This window comes from Dunckerocampus dactyliophorus, chromosome 13 (assembly GCF_027744805.1).
Source record: "Dunckerocampus dactyliophorus isolate RoL2022-P2 chromosome 13, RoL_Ddac_1.1, whole genome shotgun sequence".
NCBI classification, from domain to species: Eukaryota; Metazoa; Chordata; class Actinopteri; order Syngnathiformes; family Syngnathidae; genus Dunckerocampus; species Dunckerocampus dactyliophorus.
The window spans coordinates 30,084,876-30,107,197 of NC_072831.1; the positions used below are offsets into that span (position 1 = coordinate 30,084,876).

General features: G+C 42.6%; 1 protein-coding gene across 1 annotated transcript in view; it reads left to right on the forward strand.

Annotated features, from left to right (window-relative positions):
- The first annotated feature begins 298 nt into the window (after window positions 1-298).
- The window catches only part of LOC129192776 (synaptic vesicular amine transporter-like), a 31,195-nt gene continuing 9,171 nt past the window's right edge, over window positions 299-22,322 (forward strand). Inside the window, exons 1-11 of the mRNA XM_054797102.1 lie at window positions 299-374; window positions 443-579; window positions 4,844-5,177; window positions 14,084-14,142; window positions 14,254-14,337; window positions 15,350-15,442; window positions 16,721-16,810; window positions 16,935-16,978; window positions 17,273-17,333; window positions 17,530-17,625; window positions 21,392-21,470. Of these exons, the coding sequence (XP_054653077.1) occupies window positions 447-579; window positions 4,844-5,177; window positions 14,084-14,142; window positions 14,254-14,337; window positions 15,350-15,442; window positions 16,721-16,810; window positions 16,935-16,978; window positions 17,273-17,333; window positions 17,530-17,625; window positions 21,392-21,470 (1,073 nt within the window). The 5' untranslated portion in view covers window positions 299-374; window positions 443-446. The remainder of the gene's footprint in view (window positions 375-442; window positions 580-4,843; window positions 5,178-14,083; window positions 14,143-14,253; window positions 14,338-15,349; window positions 15,443-16,720; window positions 16,811-16,934; window positions 16,979-17,272; window positions 17,334-17,529; window positions 17,626-21,391; window positions 21,471-22,322) is intronic.

The window sequence follows — 22,322 nt, forward strand, 5'->3', positions numbered from 1 at the left end:
CTTTTTTATCTTAGAATTGTGACTTTTGATCTTGTAATTTCGACTTTCTTGTTTCATAATTTCAATTTCTTATCTTGTAATTACGACTTTTTATCGCATATTGTGATTTATTATCTTGTCTTCACCTTTTTTAGCTCATAATTGTGATTTTCCTATCTCAAAATTCAGATTTTGCTATCTGAGCATGATGACTTTCTTATTTCATAATTTCGACTATTTATCTCATCAACGGAGACCGGCTTCCTTCTGTGCACGGTGCGCGTGCCTCATAGGACGGAGCGCACTCCCTGACGTCATCAGGCAGTAGAAAGACTGCGCGTCTTCCTTTTTCTTCTTCTTCTTCTTCTTCTTCTGCTGACCCGCGTGCATCCCAGGTAAGATGCTCATGCCTGCTGATCTTACTTGATGCATGAATACTCACTTGTGTTTTTTTTTTTATCAGAACCATGGGGAGACTGGACGCCATCCGGCAGTTTAATTTACTCAGCTGGCTCCGAGAGGAGAGACAATCTAGGAAACTCATTCTCGTCATTGTTTTTGTGGCTCTCTTGTTGGATAACATGCTGCTCACCGTGGTCGGTAGGTGCAAAGCTCACATTACTATTACTAGCATTTGTAGTAGTAGTAGTAGTAGTAGTAGTAGTAGTAGTAGTAGTAGTAGTGTTATTATTCGGTGCAACAGGTGATGGATATTACAGTCGTAGCGTTACCGTTTTTCCCCCCAATGGAAAAGTATTTTTTTATATACTGCCAAGTTTAAGTAAGTGTTTCAAAAATCCAATGAAATAAAACAAAACAAGAACATATACTGTATATATATACGTACATACAAACATAGGGGGGTGATTAATTTCTCGTTCTCGTTCGGCTCAGATGGTGTTTTATACCCAACAGACACAAAGAAAGTGTGTTTGCAGTAGAGGCGTCCCTCGTTTATCGCGGTCAATTGGTTCCACAGCCATAAATGAATTATATAGAACATACGCGATATAGGATTCAATGGAATGTTTTTGTAGTTACAGCATAGAAAACCTGTTTAAACCTGTTTTTAACATTATTAGAGCCATCGAGACATGAAATAACACGCCTGTCGTCACCTTTAGACTATTCATTCTTTACAACAAATCTTATGCTGCAGGGACTCCAGACGGCCCCTGGCTAGCAAGCCAGTGAGCTAGCGAGCTAGCCAGTTAGCCTCCAATTTATTTCTTCTAAACTTAAAGGAAAACTGCACTTTTTTTTCGAATCGTCAGCAATCCTAATGTGAGACATGAACACAAACGTCTTTCTCTTTTCTGTGTGTTTAAAGATAGAAAAACAGATCGAAAGAGCCAGCTCTTTACTGCACGTAACTTACTGGACTTACTTTTTCCATCCATAATGTTGTCTGGAAAAGTCTCCAAGAAGCGCCAACAAGGCTCCATGTACATAGAATGTGACGTGGATATTAACCAAGCTACAGCGACATTGTTATTATTATTATTAACATTGTTACGCCGATTGAACTACGTTACTGTTAGCCACACTTAGCCATGCCACACCGGCTAGCTACTAGCTTACTGGAGGGAGCGAGGGCCGATCCGCCAACCTTCCGGCTTGTGGACGACCTGCTCTACTTCCTGAGCCACTGCCACCCAATCATCTTTTCTATATATAAAACTCCTGCTCGTGTGTGTCACAGTGAATGTGGTCGCTAGGGGACCTAAGTCCCCTCCAGATGGAGGACAGGAAGTGACGTCAGAATTTCAGAGTTGAGTTTTAGCTTGTCGTGGGTTATGGACCCTACAGTAACCCGTGTTATTATTAGAATTATTATTTAGGGGTGTCATGAGACACTCAGACTAGGTTGACGACACTATTTTAAAAAATGACAATGGAAACATTTAAAATAATACACAATATGACAATATAGGGCGGTTTACTAATATCATTTGTACTCTGTTACACTCTACTGCACTCTGTGTGTATGCTAGCGGCCCCGCCTCCTCCCATGTATGACAGACAAAAGGCCTCACACCATTCGTGGTGTTGTTCTACGGAACAAACGTGCCAAGTTGCTGAAGGCAGTGCACAGAGTGAACTCTCTTCCTTCCTGCGTGGAGGCGGGAGACGAGGGAAACAGACACTGATGCACATGGCCGGCATTATCATGTGATTAATGAATGAATGAATGAATGAATGAATGAATGAATTCATCATTGTCCCAGGCCAAGACAGTTTTTTTCTGAACAACAAATATTGTCACGTTTTAATCTCGCAAAATCTTGTGACACAAGATCTTATGACACCCCCATTATAACGTTAGCCTGCAATAAAGGCCTGTTGTCACGAGCACGTCCGGTGCCTGTCGCACCAAACAAATACTGACACATAGTGGCCAGTGTAGAATACTACAATGCTTCTTCTGTTTGCGAATCCCTTGTTTAATGTGCTTCGTTGGTTAAACGGACTGCTTTTGTAGTTAGAGCATAGAAAACCTATTTATGACTTTCTAAATAAGTTGTTTAAATTATTATCAGAGCCTGCTAGACACAAAGTAACACCCCTATAGTCACCTTTACACTCCTATTACCCAAAATAGTTGATATAATCAGAGAAAATAAGCCAATTAAGACATGAATAAGACTCGTGCTCGTGTGTGTTTCAATAACGTCTTGCGGATGTGTGGACAGGAAGTGACTTCGGGGGTTCAGAGTTGAGTTTTAGTTGCAGTATGGCCACAACAGTAGCCCGTGTTGCTATCATGATGATGATGATGACAACTATTATTGTTATTGTTATTGTTACGTTCTTTTTGTGCCTGTTGTGAGATAAACATAAAATAATAAGAGGCTGCCTTTGGTGATCAAGTGTTACTAGTGACACCTGGGGGCCGGTGTAGACTACAGTTCATTAACGTCTTTGTACTGTACTTTAGTTCATTTGGAACATTTTTACCTTTGAAAATGCATAATTTTGGCCAATTAGGCCAAGAATACGTAACATTTGCAGGCTGTAGTCAACCAGGAAACAGCGATCATCAATTAATGAACTAATTATTTAACTCATATGTAAAAGCCGCCATAGATTAAGGGAGTGATGTCGGAACCGCGATGTAGCCAGGGTATTGGTGCTTTTTTGTGTGTGATTGCATTTTTAGAACGTGCACAGGCCAATAAAAAACAAGCTATATAAATTGCTTTGAATTGGTGTGTGGTATAACCCCCCAGCACTGATGGCTTCATAACACACCCTGATACTGGAAGCTTAGATTTCCGCTCGTGCTTCTCGTCTGCTGCGACATTGCCCCCCCCCCCCCCCCCCCCCCCCCCCCCCCCCCCCCACTCTAAATAGAAAGTTCCTTTTCCTGGCACTGCCATGGCCTTGGGGGTCGAGAGCGCTAAACTCAACATCCCTGCTTTGCATCTGGCCCCCACTGCTTGTTGCTTGTCATTTCTCATTGCTTTCTCTAAGGCAAGAAGCTACACATCCAACACACCCTGAACGCCCCATAGATAGACAGATAGATTGATGGATGGATGGATGGATGGATGGATGGATGGATAGATAGATAGATAGATGGATGGATGGATGGATGGATGGATGGATGGATGGATGGATGGATGGATGGATGGATGGATGGATGGATGGATAGATAGATAGATAGATGGATGGATGGATGGATGGATGGATGGATGGATGGATGGATGGATGGATGGATGGATGGATGGATGGATGGATGGATAGATGGATGGATGGATGGATGAATGGATGGATGGATAGATAGATAGATGGTGTGTTTGTTCTGGAGAAGGGCATACAATCTCTTTGTCTCGGTGGGTGGAGGCGGGGCCGGTGGCATGCACACAGAGTACAGAAGAGTGTAACCTAGTGGAAATTATACTAGTAGATTGAAATATATTATGCGTTTTTTCATTGTACTTTTCTTAGAAGTACTGTAAAGCACCGTGTATAAACCACACTTTTTTTCCAATGGTAAGAAGCAAAAAATCGGGGTGCTGTTTATACACGATGACAGGTCTGTGACCAGGTGCTTGTGTATGCAACTAACTTATCTGACGGCTGTCTGTATTTTCACACAGTGAAACGATCTCTATATACACTGAAGCTAAGCTAAGCTTCCAATGTCAAATACAATACAACGTTGGAGTTTATTCAAATTCACACCGAAGCAATGCAATAAAATAATAATAGAGAAAAAGAGAAGCAGTGAAAGATAAAACATCAAAACATCTCTGAAAATTGCAAATTTCTTTATTTTGATTTATTATTATTATTATTATTATTATTATTATTATTAATCTGTGCTTAGCCATAATATTAAATATCTAGATGCCGAAGTTCAGATTTCTCCTTTATTCTTCTTTTTGAAATTGCGTAGTACCATTACGCATGTTGATTTGAGATGAAAGAGTTGGCAAGCATTTATGAACTAAAAAAAAAATTTTCCCCACCATGAGCCTGAAAATGGGGGTGTGGTTAATACACGGGTGCGGTTTATACACGGTGCTTTACGGTACTGTAAAGTTAAAATCTTGTCTCATCTCGACCCAATCTTGTGTATCGTCTCATCTCGTCAACCGAGTGTTTCGTGACCCCCCGCATGTCAATGCATGCCGTTGCAGTGGTTGAAAGTCATTCATTACATTACCCTTGACTGGAACGCAGTAATGGCGTTACTCCCAACACCGTATACTAGTACTCACAAACACTCTTAGTTCTGTGCACGTGCTGGCCCCAGAAAACAAGGCAGCACTTTTGATCATGCGTGCACGGTATTGCCATCCGGAATCAGTGGTCACGTCAGATTGAATCCCATCAGACTCCCTGATATGCCCAACAGTGCCCATCATCCCGAGCTACCTGTACAGCCTGGACGTGTCGGCAGCCGTGGTGTTGAACACCTCATCACAGCAGCAGACACCCCCAGCGACCTTCGATCGGGTCGTGTCATTGTACGACAACACGGTGAGGTCGTCAGGCTCCAACGTCACAGCCGGGTCGACAGACGCTCCGACTTTCACCACTGCTGCCGCCGAGCCGCCGGACAACTCTTCCGACTGCCCCAACTCGACCGGCAAGGTGGCGACCGAGAATGTCAAAGTGGGCTTGTTGTTCGCCTCCAAGGCCACAGTGCAGCTGATAATCAACCCCTTCATTGGACCGCTCACCAACAGGTCAGCCGTGTTCAAGCATTCCTTGGCTTCATTTGCTCTTCCACAGTCGCTTCTGTGGCAGCAGCTTGCTACACACATGGTGATTGGATTGAAATGGTACAAAGGGAAGTGGTGAAGTGCCAGAGGTTAAAATAAGGTAAGGTTGCCCAAAAGTGAAAAATAAAGTGTATTTCAGAATGATACCGTTTCAGGGAACACAAAACGGGTCAACAATTTAAAGCTGTTGTGCAGAAATGGAGGTTGATCGAGCCTTGGCAGTCGGTGCAACTCATTCCTACAGGCACTCCAAGTGCTGGATCCTTACCACCTCCTCTGTCTGCATACACACTGTGGTACGATACCCTGGTGAATACCAGTTGAACAGCACGAATGAACAGTGGAAGAGAGACAGACCATCTTAACTCTTCAAAATGGAGCTTTTTCCTTTTGGAGTGAAATCGGAGTGTTCTAAAACTTTTGACCAGTAGTGTAGTTTACAGTCTAATACAGGGGTGTCCAAACTTTTTCAACTGAGGGTCACATAGTCAAAAATTAAAGGATGTAACTTTGCCACTTTGATTTTTTGCAAAGCAACACACGTACTGTAGATATGCTAACACATTATTTCATCTCCGCTTTGTCATAGAGCTTTTATTACTTTCAACTTTGGTCTTTGCTCTTTTTTCCCATGTTTGCTGTTGTTTTTTTTCTTACATTTTCTTTCTTCATAAACAATTTTCATAAATTTTTCTTCTCATAATGTTATGGCCCCCGGGACACACTTTGGACACCCCTGGTCTAATAGCTCAGTGCATTGTCAGTCTAATAGCTTCTCATAGGGGACACACACACACACATACACACACTCACCTAGCACAATCAGAGTTGCATAACACTTAAGATATGACTCATGGAAACATCTTTGATTGTCTCCATCATGGCCAACCTTTGAACTGATTGACTCACAAATTCTCTTGAGAACATTTTGCCTGTTTAAAAAAATGAAAAGAACGCCACCAATGTGCCAAGGCTTATTGTTCTGTGTGAATGTCAACAGGCTGTCACTACACATCACAGGACAGCAAAGATTATTTTCACATCCATTGAAATTGAACACTTTCCCAGGGGTTGGGAATTTCCACGGAGTAGTCCTTATTTGTAAATTGAATATTTTTTTAGTTAGAGCATAGAAAACCTGTTTACGACCTTCTAAATACAGTTTTTAACATGATTAGAGCCCTCTAAACATGCAATAACATCCCTATAGTCATGTCGACACTGCTATAACCCAATACAATAGACATAATGTGAGAAAATAAGACATTTAAGATATAAACAAGACTTGTGCTTGTGTGTGTTGCGATAAATGTGTTCCATAGGGGAGCTGAGTGGTGTCATGTCGGGGGTTCAGAGTTTAGTTTCAGCTTGGAGTGGGTTATGGCTGCAACAGCTGCCCTTGTTTTTATTTGGGATTTTTATTAGGGAATATTGTGCCTGTTGTAAGGCAATTCAAGCCTGCAATAAAAGCCTGTTGTTCTGGCAATCAAGTCTGGCGTTGGTGTCTCACCCAACAGTACAGTAACATTACTGACACCTAGTGACCAGTGTAGAATACTACATATCATTCACAGCGTCTTTGAATGCGTGCTGTGAATGCCTTATACTTGTATTTGGATTTGACATGATCTAGCCATTTTTATGCTTGAAAATGCTTCATTGAGGCAAAAAACTATGTTTTGTATTACATTTTTTAAAAAATCAATTCATGCCATGTGTAACTTTATTTTTTCAAATCAGTTTGATTTGAATATGGTTTCACTACATTCAAATAATATCATTTTTGTCACGTAGCACTCCAGTGCCATGATTTTTAAAATTGTACTGTAATGCCTGCTTCTTCGGACCGTGTTTCTATTGTAGAAATAGTCAATTATCACACAATTTCAAACGTTTTCAAATGGTATAAAAAAATAAGGGCAATATATTTGGTTCCAGTGCCAGACTCTTTCATCGGCGAGGAAGATCGAGGAAAGAGCCCAGAATGAAAGTGCAGTATATATATATATATATATATATATATATATATATATATATATATATATATATATATATATATATATAATATATATGGCAGTTGTCACACCCTCTATAAAGTGAAACTTAAGCTTGTGTGCCTGGAAAGTGAAAGTGAAGCTGGTGTGAGTGAGAACAATGCATCTATTATGTGTCTCCCAGTAGTTTTCCATGAGTCATATGTACATGTTGTGCAAATCGGATTGCTATGCGAGTGTGTGTGTGTGTGTGTGTGTGTGTGTGTGTGTGTGTGTGTGTGTGCCATGGAGGGTGAGCGTGTGTGTGTCCTGAAGGCCCCAGTGAGAAATGATTTGCCTGAAAATACACTGCGCTATTAGACCAGGGGTGCCCGTTACATCTCGAGCTACCGGTCGATCGAGAAGGTGGTGTGGGTCGATCGCATGTGTCACTCACGTCATAAACGTCACTTTGTAGATGCCATATGATAACGCCGTTCTGAGTCCCTCCCTCTGCGGCAAAGTAAGCGGTGAGCAGACGACTTAAGCAACACATGGAAATGCATCTTTCATCTTTACTATTCCAATTACGGACAAACTAACTAGAGGTAAGCTATCTGTTCACTTGTAGCGGCTAGCTATGTAGAAAAAAAGTAAATACTTCGATGGCTGCGCTTTGCGTCCTGAACTCCACTATAGAAAATGTGTGTTTTCTACACTATTACATCATGATGAATTGGAAAATATGCCCATTGCTGAAACCTTTTTAATATGTTGCCTTGACTTCGGCTGCATTGTCTTTTGCGTAATTATTTTCATTTCTTGCATATCTGTAATGTTTGACAGCAAATGCTATTTTGACTGACATACTACTCAGGTTACGCACAAAACTATTGAGGAACTATGTATAATTATCTTTATTGACATATTGAATTGAACTGTGAATTGATTGAATTAATGATGCCAACTATTTTGATGACCTGTAGACTTTGAAACTGTGCATGTGAAATACTCATCATTAGTATTTAGTATAGTAGTTTCAAATGTTACCAGTTAGATATGATACATTATTATTATTATTAGATTTGATATGATATATTATTATATGCTGTATATTAAGAGATAGGTCATTTTCACGTGTATGTGTGTACGATGTACATAAATGCACATATTTATAAATATACAGTTGCCCGTCGCTACATCGTGCTTTGAACATTGCTGTTTCATGGTTGATTATGGCCTAGTCAAAAATATTGAAAGACAAGTCATATGGAGTATTCTGGTGACTAGGCGGCAGTAACGTTACATTGATGATACATTACCTGAGATTAGATTACCTTCACACTGCATGTTGTCAGCCACGCCATGTCCGACATCCATCCAACATCCATCCATCCATCCATTTTTCTCCACTTATACGGGTCCAGGTCCCGGGGGCAGCAGTCTCAGTAGAGGAGCCCAGAGTTCCTGGTCCCCAGCCACCTCCTCCAGCTCCACCAGGAGGACACCAATGTGTTCCCAGGCCAGCTGTGACACATAATCCCTCCAGCGTGTCCTAGGTCTGCCTTCTCGCGGCTGGGCATGCCTGGAACACCTCACCAGGAAGTCTTCCAGACTAGATGCCCGAGCCACCTCAACTGGCTCCTCTCCATGTGAAGGAGCAGTGCCTCTACTCTGAGCCCCTCCTGGATGAGCGAGCTCCTCACCCTATCTCTTAGGGTTGTGTCCAACTACCCTACGGAGGAAACTCAGCCAGTTGTATCCGCGATCTTTCAGTCACAGTCGAAGCTCATGTAGATAGGGTGACAGCATAGATGGGGGCGTAAATCAAGAGCTTTGCCTTCCGGCTCAGCTCCCTCTTCACAATCACGGTCCGGTACAGTGACGATCCGCCTATCGACCTCACGCTCCAACCTTCCCTCACTGGTGAACTAGACCCCGAGATACTTGAACTCCTCCACCTGGGGCAGGACCTCATTCCCAACCCTGAGGGAGCAACCCACCCTTTTCCCACTGAGAACCATGGCCTCGGATTTGGAGGTGCTGAGTCTCATCCCAGAAGCTTCACACTCAGATGCAAACCCCCCCCTTCCTGCTGGCAATGCCAACCAGGCTCCTGCTTCGGTTCTACAAAGACTGAATGATACGTAGTAGTGCCACTAATCCCGTACTCCCGGAACACCTCCCACAGGACACCGCGAGGGACACGGTCGAATGCCTTTTCCAAGACCACAAAGCACATGTAGACCGGTTGGGCAAACTCCCAAGTACCCTCCAGTACCCTTGCAAGGGTGTAGAGCTGGGCCAGTGGTCCAACTGGTCCAGGACGAAAACCACATTGCAGCTCCTGTAACCAAGGTTGGACTAACAGTTGTACCCTTCTCTCCAGTACTCTCAATTTACTGCTCAATCTATGTTCCCACCTTTGATCATGAGCTTTGGGACGTGACTGAAAACAACGAGATCGCGGATACAAGCATCTGAAATGAGTTTCCTCCTTAGGGTGGCTGGACTCACCCTAAGAGATGGTGAGGAGCTCGGTCATCTGGGAGGGGTCAGAGTAGAGCCGCTACTCATTCTCAACAATAGGAGTCAGTTGAGGTGGCTTGGGCATGTAGTCCGGATGCCTCCCTGGTGAGGTGTTCCAGGCATGCCCAGCCAGGAGAAGGCCCCGGGGCAGACCTAGGACACGCTGGAGGGATTATGTCTCACAGCTGGCCTGGGAACGCTTTGGTGTCCTTCCGGGGGAACTGGAAGAGGTAGCTGGAGACCAGGAAGTCTGGACTTCCCTATTGAGACTGCTGCCCCGCGACCCGGTCCCGGGTAAGCGGAAGACAATGGAATGAAATGGTCACAGCTTTAGGAAGTCCATGCAACCGCTGCTCAGTCACTTTTTTCTTGAAAATGGCAGCCAGAAAGTGTATGAAGTGAGAAGATTTTCTGGTTTGGGGGGGAGATAAAGATCGAACTCACAGTCACTGTGCCACTGCTCTCGCTACTTCATGGACTGCTGTTTGGTTAACAATTCCACAGGTAACATTTCCACACCAGTATTCAGTTCTTCATTACTGTTTTCTGATAACCATTAGCACGTAACCACTTGAAGGGGGGCGTGTCTCTATGCAGCTATGAGTCCTGGCCGGATGTGGGGCTGGGGGACGGGAGCCGACGCTCAACCCCTGACCAATCATGTTATGGTCCGGGGAGGAGGCTGCTGAATCTGAGCTTGTCAGTCAGGAGGAGAAGAATGCAGATTTACCTTGAACACAACTTGAGATTTATGCAACATTTTATTGGAAAATAAATGTACCAATACGAAATATTGATTAAAAAAGAGCAGTCATATGAAGGTGGCACATTTTTCATGCCAGGTGTTAAACTATGAAAATGTGATTTTATCATTAATCCCTTTTGTATATTTAAAAGTGATATGCCTAAACATGTTAGCAAAAGCAAAAGCTAATACAGGTGTCCAAACAGAAGCCTGTTTAATATGCAATTAGTCAGGTGGTGCAACTGGAAATACTACTCTACTGCTACCACTAAATGTAATAAATCATCTTATTTAAAAATCAAAGATTAGATTTGGCAATTTGTAGCTGTCGGGTTGGTTTTATGTTAAATACTGTATGTTCTCTGCACAATTCCAATGTTTTCTTGCACAAGGAATGAGTGGTTATCATGTTGGCCGCACAGTCAGGAGATCTGGGTTGGAATCTCCGCTGGGGTGTGGAGTTTGCATGTTCTCCCCGTGCGTGTGTGGGTTTTCTCCGGGTATTCCGGTTTCCTCCCACATCCAAAAACATGCAATTGGCGACTCTAAATTGGCCGTAGGCCCTGCCATAGGCTGGCAACCATTCCAGGGTGCACCTCGGCTCTCGCCAAAGTCAGCCGGGATAGGCTCCCGCAGCCCTTAATGAGGATAAGCAGCACAGAAAATGGATGGATGGACATCTCGATAACTAGAATGCAAGCCTTTATAACAGCTTATTTTGCACTTATTTTGTAGAGTAATTACACCATTAGGATGTTTGAATTAGTCGGCTTAGTCATATTTTTTTTAGTTACGGTCGACCCTCGCTACATGGCGGGTTTTCAGAAGTTAATGAATTAACAAATGATGGCTGTTAATAATAATAGACTATGGTCTATTATCAGTCAAAACATACACAAATATGCTTGATATAGAAATTGATATGTAGTATTCTGGTCACTAGGTGGCAGTAATGACACAAAACAATGATGAAACATTAACTTACATTACATTACCTTAACACTGCATGAAGTCAGCCATGCCATATCCGACATGACAGAGTGAAAAAAAGCTCTTCTCCTATCCTGTGTGGAAGTGGTTAGCTTATGGCTTCTTAAGTTAAGAAGAAATAAAATGGAGGCTACTGGTTAGCTCGCTATCTTGCTGGCTAGTGGCCGTCTAGGAGTGTAAAGGTGACTATAGGGGTGTTATTTCATGTCATTAATAATTAAAAAAAAATTATTTGGAAAATCATAAACAGGTTTCGTATGCTCTAACTGTGAAAATATATAATAATTATTATAATATATAATTTAACATTGAATCATATGTCTTTTAACGAGGTCACGAGGTGACATCACTGCAGCGCTCCGGCAGGCACCAATGATTGCTTTGCTTGGGCGCAATGCATTATGGGAAAACATTACAATAGTTGTTTTTTAATTCAAACCCCTATTGGCACTTGTATTGTATATTTCCCAGGTACCTTTTGAGTGTTAAGTTGCTGTGTGATTAGTTTACCGTTCTTTGTAAGATGACAAACAACTTCTTGCAATTTCCAATGGGTTGACAAGCTTGTTGTGAGTTCACTGATAGCTTGTGATTGGTTCCTGCCAACAAAAGATTGACTGTTTCCTCACTGACTCGCGAGCGGCACAGGATTTAAATGATGAGTAGTAGTTCTGAAGCAAAGCCGATGTCACGAGATTAGAACTTAGCCATAAATTAGCCGCATCGCTATATAAGCCGCAGGGTACAAAGTTTAGGAAAAAAGTAGCATCTTATACGCTGGGAATGACAGCATATATAAGTACAATTGTCCCTTGTTTATTGAGGTTAATTGGGTTCAGACCTGACCGCAGTAAGAGAATTTCCGCAACGTAGGATTCAATATTAGTGAATGAAATATTTTCGTACTTAGAGAATAGAAAACCTGTTTATGACTTTCTAAATGCATTATTTCTACCATTATTAGAGCCCTGTTAGTCATCTTTACACTCCCATTATTCTTTGTTTACACCACATTGCTCAACTGTAATGCGCACACTACGGGATCGCTGGATCACTTTAAACATAGCATGCTACCGAGCTAACTAGTTAGCCTCCAGTTTGTTTATTCTAAACTTAAGAGAGTGAAAGTTAGACTGGTTGGGCAAACTCCCATGTACCCTCCACTACCCCCGCAAGGGTGCAGAGCTGGTCCAGTGTTCCGTGACCGGGACGAAAACCACATTGCACCTCCAGTAGCCGATGGTCACACCCTTCTCTCCAGCTCCCTGGAATAAGACTTTCCCGGGGGGTGCTGAGGAGTGCGATGCCCCTATAGTTGGAACACACCCTCCGGTCTTCCACCACCCCGGTCTTCCACCACCCCGGTCTTCCACCACCCTGGTCTTCGGTGGCCAAATCTGGTTATGATTAAGTGAAATTATCTTCACTCTATCACCCCTCAGGATAGACACTGGCCATAATCACCCTGTTACGTCACCTCCCGTGTACAGTACTGTATATGCTGCAGACATTAGAAGACAGGTTGTAGACATGATATTCTGCATGGATGATTCCTATTAAGTCATCCCACTCTGTTTAACAGAGCTGAGTTCCTGATTACACTCATTTACATTTGTTTGTCACAGTGGAGAACTCCAACGGCATAAATGCAGAAGAAAAAGTGTGTCTCTTGGCTTCATGGAGCTTCATGAGGAGTTTTAGGTCATATTTTGTCTCTTTGTGAGTGCACCAACATTAATGGCCTGCACCTAGAAGGTAGTATTTAGTGTCTCAGCTGTGCACTCAGATATGGCGTAATGGAGACAAAGAAGGGCGTTATTACTGCTGCGTCGTCACCTTCCTTCCTGAGAAAGGACAACACAAGGCAAGTGAAGCGTGCCGACGATGTTCCGTGAATATAAAGCTCGCTAACGCTTTATAAAGCCCAGGGGTTTTCAAAGTCTAACATTGTGGGCCTCCATCCAAGGAGCCAAACAGCTGCTGGTCACTCAAGGAGGGAAATTCTAGTATCTGCCATGATGTGCAGCTTGCTAGCAGCTGGAGCTGAGTTATTGTGACGGGGGGAGAAGTGCCTCTTTGGGAAGAGAAACCGAGTGACAGAAGATAGTGGCCAAACACAACCCTAGTCATTTTTAACAAAGACAAAGTCGCTGGGGATCGGTAAAGTCTCTGGATCAGAACAACGAAAAATGCCCCAGTGGAGGTTTATACTTCAGGATTGCTGATTCGCTCATTTCACTGTCAACTGGGTCTGGAACATTTACTACATCTTTTGCCTGCACAAAAATAGTGTTCGGAACACATTGTGGTACTTTACCATCAGTTGAACTGCACTGTACTGGAGAAAGTCATTTGTTGCTACAAAAGTGTCAAGAAAAAAGGGAAATAACAATGTTCAGAGCACGTCCGACCGGTAGTAGACCCAGGACACGTTGGAGAGACCAGGTCTCTCAACTGGCCTGGGAACGCCTCGGGATCTGCTGGGAGGAGTTGGACCAAGTAGCTGGGGAGAGGGAAATCTGGGCTTTCCTGCTTAGGTTACTGACCCGACCTCACATAAGCGGTAGAAGATGGATGGATGGTGTCTTTTTGGAGAAACATTCTTTTTAAAAAATCCATTTTTATGTCCCTAGGATCGGATACCAGCTTCCGATATTCATTGGCTTCTGCATCATGTTTAGCTCTACAATCAGTAAGTTCCAAAACACGTTTCATATCGTCAAAATGAAGAGGAGGGGGAAAAGTGTCTGCTTCATATCTGATGTGTCGTCGCCTATTTTCTGTTTTCCTTCTTCTCGTCAAGTGTTTGCCTTCTCCTCGAGCTACGCGTTGCTGTTTGTGGCCAGATCCCTGCAAGGTGTGGGCTCCTCCTGCTCATCTGTGGCCGGTAAGACCATAATCCCGATTTATGGCTCTTATCTACACATTGGTTGGTATTTGAAAATGCATGACAGTGGGGGAAATAATGACTTGATCCCAAACAGATTTGGTAAGTTTACCCCCTGACAAAGACATGACTAGTCCATCATTTTTATGGTCCGTTTATTTTAACAGTGAAAGACAGAACATCCCCCCCAAAAAATCCAGAATCCACTTTGGTATTTAGTAAAGCAACACATGCAGACATGCTAACAACTTAACTCTTTGCTCTTTTTGCCCATTTTTGCTGTCATTTTTTTTCTTTCTTCAGAAATAGTTTTCATACATTTTCTTCTCATAGTATTATGACTTTATCACCATAATAGTTTGACTTCATTCCCATAATATGATCACTTTATTAAAAAAAAATATTTAGTTTTGTTTGTTTCCCATATTACGACTTAAAAACATTTTTTTTGGAATATTCAAACTTCATGCTACTAAAATGATTTCATGATTTTTTCCTCAAAGTATTATGATGATATTGTCATCAAATTTTCTTGTTAATTACAGCTTTTTTTTCTGAATATTTTGACTTTATTCTTGTAAAATGATTGCTTACTCAACCAAATTTTCCAAAAATTACAATTTTATTTTGTGTGGTTGTTTTTCCATAAATTTTTTTCTCTGAATAGTCATACTTTATGCTACTAAAACGATGTGATTTTTTTACCTCATAATATTACGATGATATTCTTGTAAAATTGTGAATGTGCTGTGGGCCAATAAAAAAAACAGCCACGGGTCGCAAATGGCCCTCGTGCCGCACCCTGGTCGAATAGTTTCTCGTGACAAACACACACTCACACAGCACAACTACAGTTGCACAACACTGAAAGTTCCTGGGCTTTTGGTGGAAAAGCGTCTTTATGGGGTAAACTTACCAAATCAGAAGAGTTTTAAATAAATACTTTCCCCACACAGATAAAATTGTAGAATATGAGAATGAAATACTCCCATGTATTTGTGTGTATTTTCAGGGATGGGCATGCTTGCAAGTGTGTACACAGATGATAAGGAGAGAGGACATGCTCTAGGGATTGCCCTCGGAGGTCTGGCAATGGGAGTTTTAGGTATGCCGACATACAACTAAAACATTTCAAGTGTAACACGCCATACAAGTATCGGGATACTTGGCCTAGGATGTCCTTGAGTCTTTGCGCTTGGCTGATCATCCAGCAGGTGTTTGTTGAAGTCATGGCTGTCCGCAGGCCAGGCTGGCTCCTCCACACCAAATTCACCTTTGCCTTTATGTACGTTCATCAAGGGTTCCTAATTGGGGTGTCATGAGATCTTGTGTCATCTCACGAGATTAAAAAATGCCACTAGTCCTGGGACCATAATAAATAAATTTATCGCACGATAAATGAAAATGAACTCAACAATTTTGCTGGCCTCGACACGTTACCATGTGCATGCGTGAGGGACGTCTCGATCCACAGCTTTTGGATTCACTTTTTTTATAGTCTTGCCGATCCGGTCCGCTAGTGATCCTTTTTTATATATTTTTAATCAGAAGCTTTTGTTACAAACATGAACTCGTGGAATTGAGTATGGTTATGAAAATATCTCTTCAAAGAATGCAAGCAAAGTGTTGCTGAACGTACTTTTTTATTCCACAGCGTGAGCAACAATATTGTTTGGCTTTTGGAACAAACCTCTGTGAGTCAGCTCCCTAATCCAATAAAAGATAAAACTGGGAAAAAAAGTGTGTGCTAAATACTGTTAGGGTAGGACTAATCATTTGACATGATTATAGATCAATTTGTGGTGTGATTTTGATTTTTTTTTTTAACAAACTCTCTTCAGCGCAATAGTAATTTATTGACAGTCCCTAGTATAAACAACCGGCAGTTAGTAGCAGCACAGAAATGTTTCATGGGGGTGCCAATAAGTTGATACCTGAAATGTCTGGATGACCATTGGCTTGATCTAAGTAGATCAAAGGCATTCAGCAACTACTTCGGCAGATTCCAACCGTTCAAACATCAAACCATTCAATAATTCAGGACATTTGTGCTATTATCCACATCACAGCAATTCCTGTTTTTACAAAATGCTGAATGCCTTTGATCTAATTAGATCAAAGGCATTCATTTCTCAACAGATTCCAACCATTCCAACATCAACATGGACACTTTCCTGCTCATTTGTGTTTGTTCACCCCCTCATCCAGCCTACGCATTCACACGAAATGTCTCGTGATATTGCAGTCATCTAATTCCTAATACTCTTGTCCATGTCCAAATAAGTAATGTCGCAGTTTGGTTTTCTTGTGCTATGAAAATGTTGAGGAGAGAAAGAAGGAAGGAGAAAGTGTCATAACTGATGATCCAGTTTGTTCTTTCCAGTTGGACCCCCATTTGGTAGCGTGATGTACGAGTTTGTGGGGAAGACTGCTCCTTTCCTCATTCTGGCATTCCTGGCGTTGTTTGATGGAGGTACACAAGCATTCCAATATTTCACACCACAAAAAACAAGAATGCTTCCTCCAGACGCTTCATGCTTTGTAGCTCTCCCACTGGATTTGATTTCATTCCATTTGAAACAAATGTTTCTTTACAGCTCTACAGCTCTTTGCACTTCAGCCCACCAAAGTAGAACCAGAGGTGAGCACGTTCACCTCATTGTTGGGAATCCAGGCTACTGGACTCTTCTGTTTGTTTGTTGAAGATGCTTCACGGTTGGTCCAAAAGCCTTCTTCACTTGGAAAATGCAGGTGTGGCGTTTGCTCATTTGAAAGAGGAGTGAAGGAAGTATGTCGAACCAAACCCCACAATTACGTTTTAGAATGGAATACTTTTGGACGAAATGTGAAACGTCTTCAACAAACAAGAAGAGCCCAGTTGCCTCGGTTCAGCCCTTTTGGTTGAACTAAACGTTGGAGCTTTTGTCTTTCACAGAGCCAAAAGGGGACCCCACTGTTGACCCTCATGAAGGATCCGTACATTTTAATTGCATCTGGTAAGAGCCTAAAACCTGGACAGTATTGGCACAAAATGACAGGAATGTTCTAGTATGGAAACATGCCTTTTGTTTCGGGTCGTGCATGAAAAGGTGCATTCAATTGTCATAGTTTATAACGGCGTTGTCGTGGGAAACATATCTTTCCAGACAAAGAGGAACATGTATCCATTGAATCCTTGATCTTACTTTGCAGGGGCCATTTGTTTTGGGAACATGGCCATCGCCATGCTGGAGCCAACCCTGCCAATCTGGATGATGGAGACCATGTGTTCCAGGAAATGGCAGCTAGGTACGGTAGTTTGTCATTTGGATACGATGCAAACACATCCATGTGCGGCTCACTTTGACATCTTCATCTGGATCCCATTGACAGAAAACACAGCACACTTCCAGGTTATGTTGTCCAAAATCTGCTCCTGATGACATATTCTCATCAAGTGACTCATATTAAACATACACTGATGCTTTTTGGAAACTTTCACTTTCAGTCTTGTTAGGTAGAAGTTTATCAGTGGGGTGCAGCTTTCCCTTTCGGCCTCGCAAAGTGGCTCCAAAAATATCATGTCCCAGCCCATCTTCAGGTCACCCCACCTTGTGTGCTGGTGACTTGTGTGGAAGCTGCTGTGTGTGCTTTCACTGGTTTGCTTGTCACGTCCCCCTCAAGGTGGGCACCTCTCTTTGTGCTGCAGCCCGTGATGGTCTTCATCCCCTGCCACACCTCCTTCATGTCGTTGTTCTGCATCCTCTCTTCTATTTTCCTTCTGTGCTGCTCCTTAGCTGGACTCTTAGTTCCTTCTGTACCCGCTTCAGATCTTGTGTACCACATGTCTTCTTCTTCAGGTCCAGAAGGTCTTTGATGTCACTTGATATTCAGGGCCTGTTGTTGGCAAAGCAGCGTACGGTCCTTGATGGCACAAGTTGATGCAGTCGACCATTTCTTCCATATTCTCACTAGGGACCACTTCCTGAATGCGTGTGCAGTTATTAGTAATTTCCTCACCCTTTTGTGTATGTTGAGGTTTGAGCAGGACCAGGATGTGGTGTGCCTTCCCCAGTGCTGGCATTATCTTTGATGTTTGCATACATTAGGTGTATAGTCCTGTTGCCCCTGGTGTTACCGTCCACATACTGGAAGAACAGAGATAAGCTCCTCACACTTGGCTTGTCACCCTCCCTCTGTAACTGGGTGTTTAACTTTCTAACAGGCAGGCCCCAGTCAGTCAGAGTCCACAATCGCACATCCAGCTCAAGAATTGTGAGCACTGGGACCCCACAGGGGTGTGTGCTGAGTCCGCTCCTCTACACGCTCTTCACCTACGATTGCGTGGCCTCCCAGAACAACACCAGCATCATTAAATTTGCGGCTGACACTACAGTCATCAGACTGATCACTGGTGGTGTTGAAACATCATACAGAAGAGAGGTGGCGGACCTCATAGCTTGGTGTCGTGATAACAATCTCCTCAATACAGATAAGACTAAAGAGATGATCATCGACCCAAGAACAAGGGAAAAGGAGCCGCATAGACCCCCGTTTATTGATGAGACTGAGGTGGAGAGGGTGAAAACCTTCAAGTTCCTTGGCACACACATCAGCGAGGACCTCACCTGGTCTCACAACACCCAACAAATTCTGAAGAAGTCCCAAAGGAGACTGTACTTCCTGAGAAGACTGAGGAAATTTGGCATGTCCACCACAATCCTGAGTTGCTTCTACAGATGCACTATGGAAAGTGTCCTTACCGCCTCCATCACTGTTTGGTACGGTAACTGTACAACACGTGATAGGAAGGCACTCCAGCGGGTGATCAAGACCTCACAGAACATTGTTGGGGCAGCCCTCCCCTCACTGCAAGACATTTATAAAACTAGAGTCCTACGAAGAACACACAACCTCATCAAGGACAGCACACATCCACAACACTCATTATTCACACTCCTACCGTCAGGCAGACGCTACAGGAGTTTGAAGTCCAGGACCACAAGGCTGGCAAACAGCTTTTACCCACAGGCCATCAGGCTTCTCAACGAAGCACTCACACACGCCGCACGCAACACACACACACTCATAGCACTTTATTTATTTATTTTATTTATTGGTATTAATGTCTCTTCTGTTGTTGTTGCTTAATTTATTGGTATTTATGTTTCTTATGTTCTTATTCTTTTTCTTGTGTTTTCTTCCTTTTCTTGGGAGAATGAACAGAATAAGAGTTTCATTGCATAGTAGAACTGCTGTTTTACTGTGCATATGACAATAAAACTCTTGAATCTTGAAGACGGTAGGACTCTCCAAGCAGGACATTTATTGATCCAGTCACGGATCACACACACCTTTGTCAACTTGTTAGAGAACAGCACGTTGTGTAAAAAGTAGTAAACCATTCAAAAGTTTAGAGAAGGTCAAATGAAGTTCACCTGGGTTTTAGCTCCATCCTGAAATGTCACCCAGAAGCCCAATATCACAAACTTTTTGTGAGTAGTGTATGTTACTTTCCCAAGTTAGTTGAAGGTGCAGCGCTTCTACAAAACAAAAGATAGTAACCAAAATGTACACCTCCCCTGCCCCACCACCTTACTAAGATAAGTCTTTGTAGCTTCAGCAAACACACATTTTGCTAAATGAATAGTCAATTCCCGTTGCTTCCCTTGAGCGTTAAACAGTGTGTAGGAGATGTTCCTGCCAGGCGTCACGGTATCCAAATAGGCAGCACAACTTTCCAGCCCTCACTTAGCTGTTCATTCACAGCTGGAAAGTTACAAGGGCGTTACTTTAGAACGATGATTCCCAAACTTCTCACTGTCCCCAGACATGTACCCCCCTACTCCTGCACACTGAAAAAACATAAACCACAATAAGCACACATGAAAACATCTTAGTTTGATATAGTTGATCGATTATTATATGATTATATAATTGATTTTTTTGGAAAAGGAAAAGGAAATCTTCACGGCTGATAGATTGGTGCAGATTTCCTACATTTTGGGGGAATCCTTACATATGAAAGCAATCTTATCCACCGATCTTATTACCACCACAAAGGTCTGAATGTCAGCCATCGTCCCCTTTTGCTCTGCCAGACTGACAGCTAGCAATCGAGTTCAAGCTAAAGCTATCTTTGCTCATTGACTTCTACTTACTTTTGTTTGATGATCTGAAACACTTAAGTGAGACAAACATGCACAAAATAAGAAACCAGGAAGGGCCAAACCCTTTTTCACACCACTGGACTCAGACAGCCAGTCCACCTTAAAAGACCTTATTTTGGACTTGAGCTTGGTGGAGCCGCACAACCGGTTGTGACCTGGGCTTAATAGAACTTCTTCTGATCCTCCATTTATTTTGATGTAGATTTTGCAGGTGGCGTGCCCCTGCTTCCCTAAGTTGCGTTCTTTCTCAGCAATGCCAACTTTTGGTCGGATGCTGATTTTGATGTAGACCAGGGGTCTCCAAGGTTCTGTCTTTTGAGAGCCACTTTTGCCAAATGAAAATGTCATTTTTATGGGTGTCCCAGAACGGGGATCTACTGTAGGACGTTCCAGAATGCTGTTCATACCTTGAATTTTCCGTGTGTCGTTATTTTGCCATTTTGCTGTTGTTATCATTTTTATGTCACTATTTGTAATCTGTGCCACCGTTTGTCGAAACCGAACCCAAAGTGACGCTGTGGGGATGACGTGGATTTTGTGACAAAACGTCGTACTACACTGAAGGCACACAACTCAAAATGCAGACTAACATGATAGTCTGTATGTCCCGATGTTTGTGGGGGGGTAGCGACTTGTGTACTGTGTGTTGTGAACGAGCTGCACCGTAGAAACAACCACATTTGTCCATGTTTACATTTTTTATTGCTTTGCTCCTTTAGTCTGCCGCATATGAAGTCTTGGTCAGATAAAAGTAGGACGATGAACAGGATATTAGGGTGTCACAAGTCTTCATTAGAACCAAGGGAAGATGCACAGCAGCTCAATGATGAAACCCTGATACAATCTGCTTATCTTCCACACCTTCAGTCTTTGCCACCTCCTGGTTGTTCTCTCTGTGTGTCCAGGAGTCGCTTTCTTGCCGGCATCCATCTCCTACCTTCTTGGAACCTACATCTTTGGAACACTGGCAACCAAGATTGGGAGGTAGGAGGGAAACAGGCCTTATCTATCCTCAGTGGTTCGTTTGCTCCCTCGGGTGGGAAGCGATATCTGTTTCCGCTTTTCAAAATTAGATTTTGGTGTTTTTAATGCTAGTGAGCCTGGCCTGCGTGACGCTTCAGTGCATCCATGATGTCTGCGTGGAAAGGTTGGTTTTGAATACTTTAGACCTGCAGGGCTTATCAACTGGTGGGTCGTGGATCCATAGTGGGTGGATTGTAGACTACTACACGCAAAATATGTAATTCTACAGAGACCACACTTTCATTAGCACAAATGATACTTCAAGTTTACTCATAGATGTCATCGTCTCACAACGGTTAAACAATGTCTCCGCAGTGTAGGTAGAACATTATTATATTACAAAATACTAGCTAATAATCAAAGACACAAATTCTGATCACTCAACATCTTTTTATGTCTAAAATAATATCTCTTTGATGAGTTTCAGTGGTACAAAATAACTTGAAAATCTCTGGAATTAACGACTCATAGAAATACTGAAGATATCATAGATATCACCCTGTCAGAGAATAGACAGGGGTGTGAAAAAGTTTTTGCCCCCTTCCTAATTTCTATTTTTTAACTTCAATGTTTCAGATCATCAATCAAATGTAAATATTAGTCAACGACAACACAACTCAACACTTGATGCACTTTTTACATGAAACCTTTTATTCTGAAGGGATAAAAACATCCAAAGCTACATGTCCCTGTGTGAAAAAGTGATGGCCCCCTAAAGCTAATAAGTGGTTGGGCCCCCCTTAGCAGCAACAACTGCAATCAAGCGTTTGTGATAACTTGCAATGAGTCTCTTCCAGTGCTGGGGAGGGATTT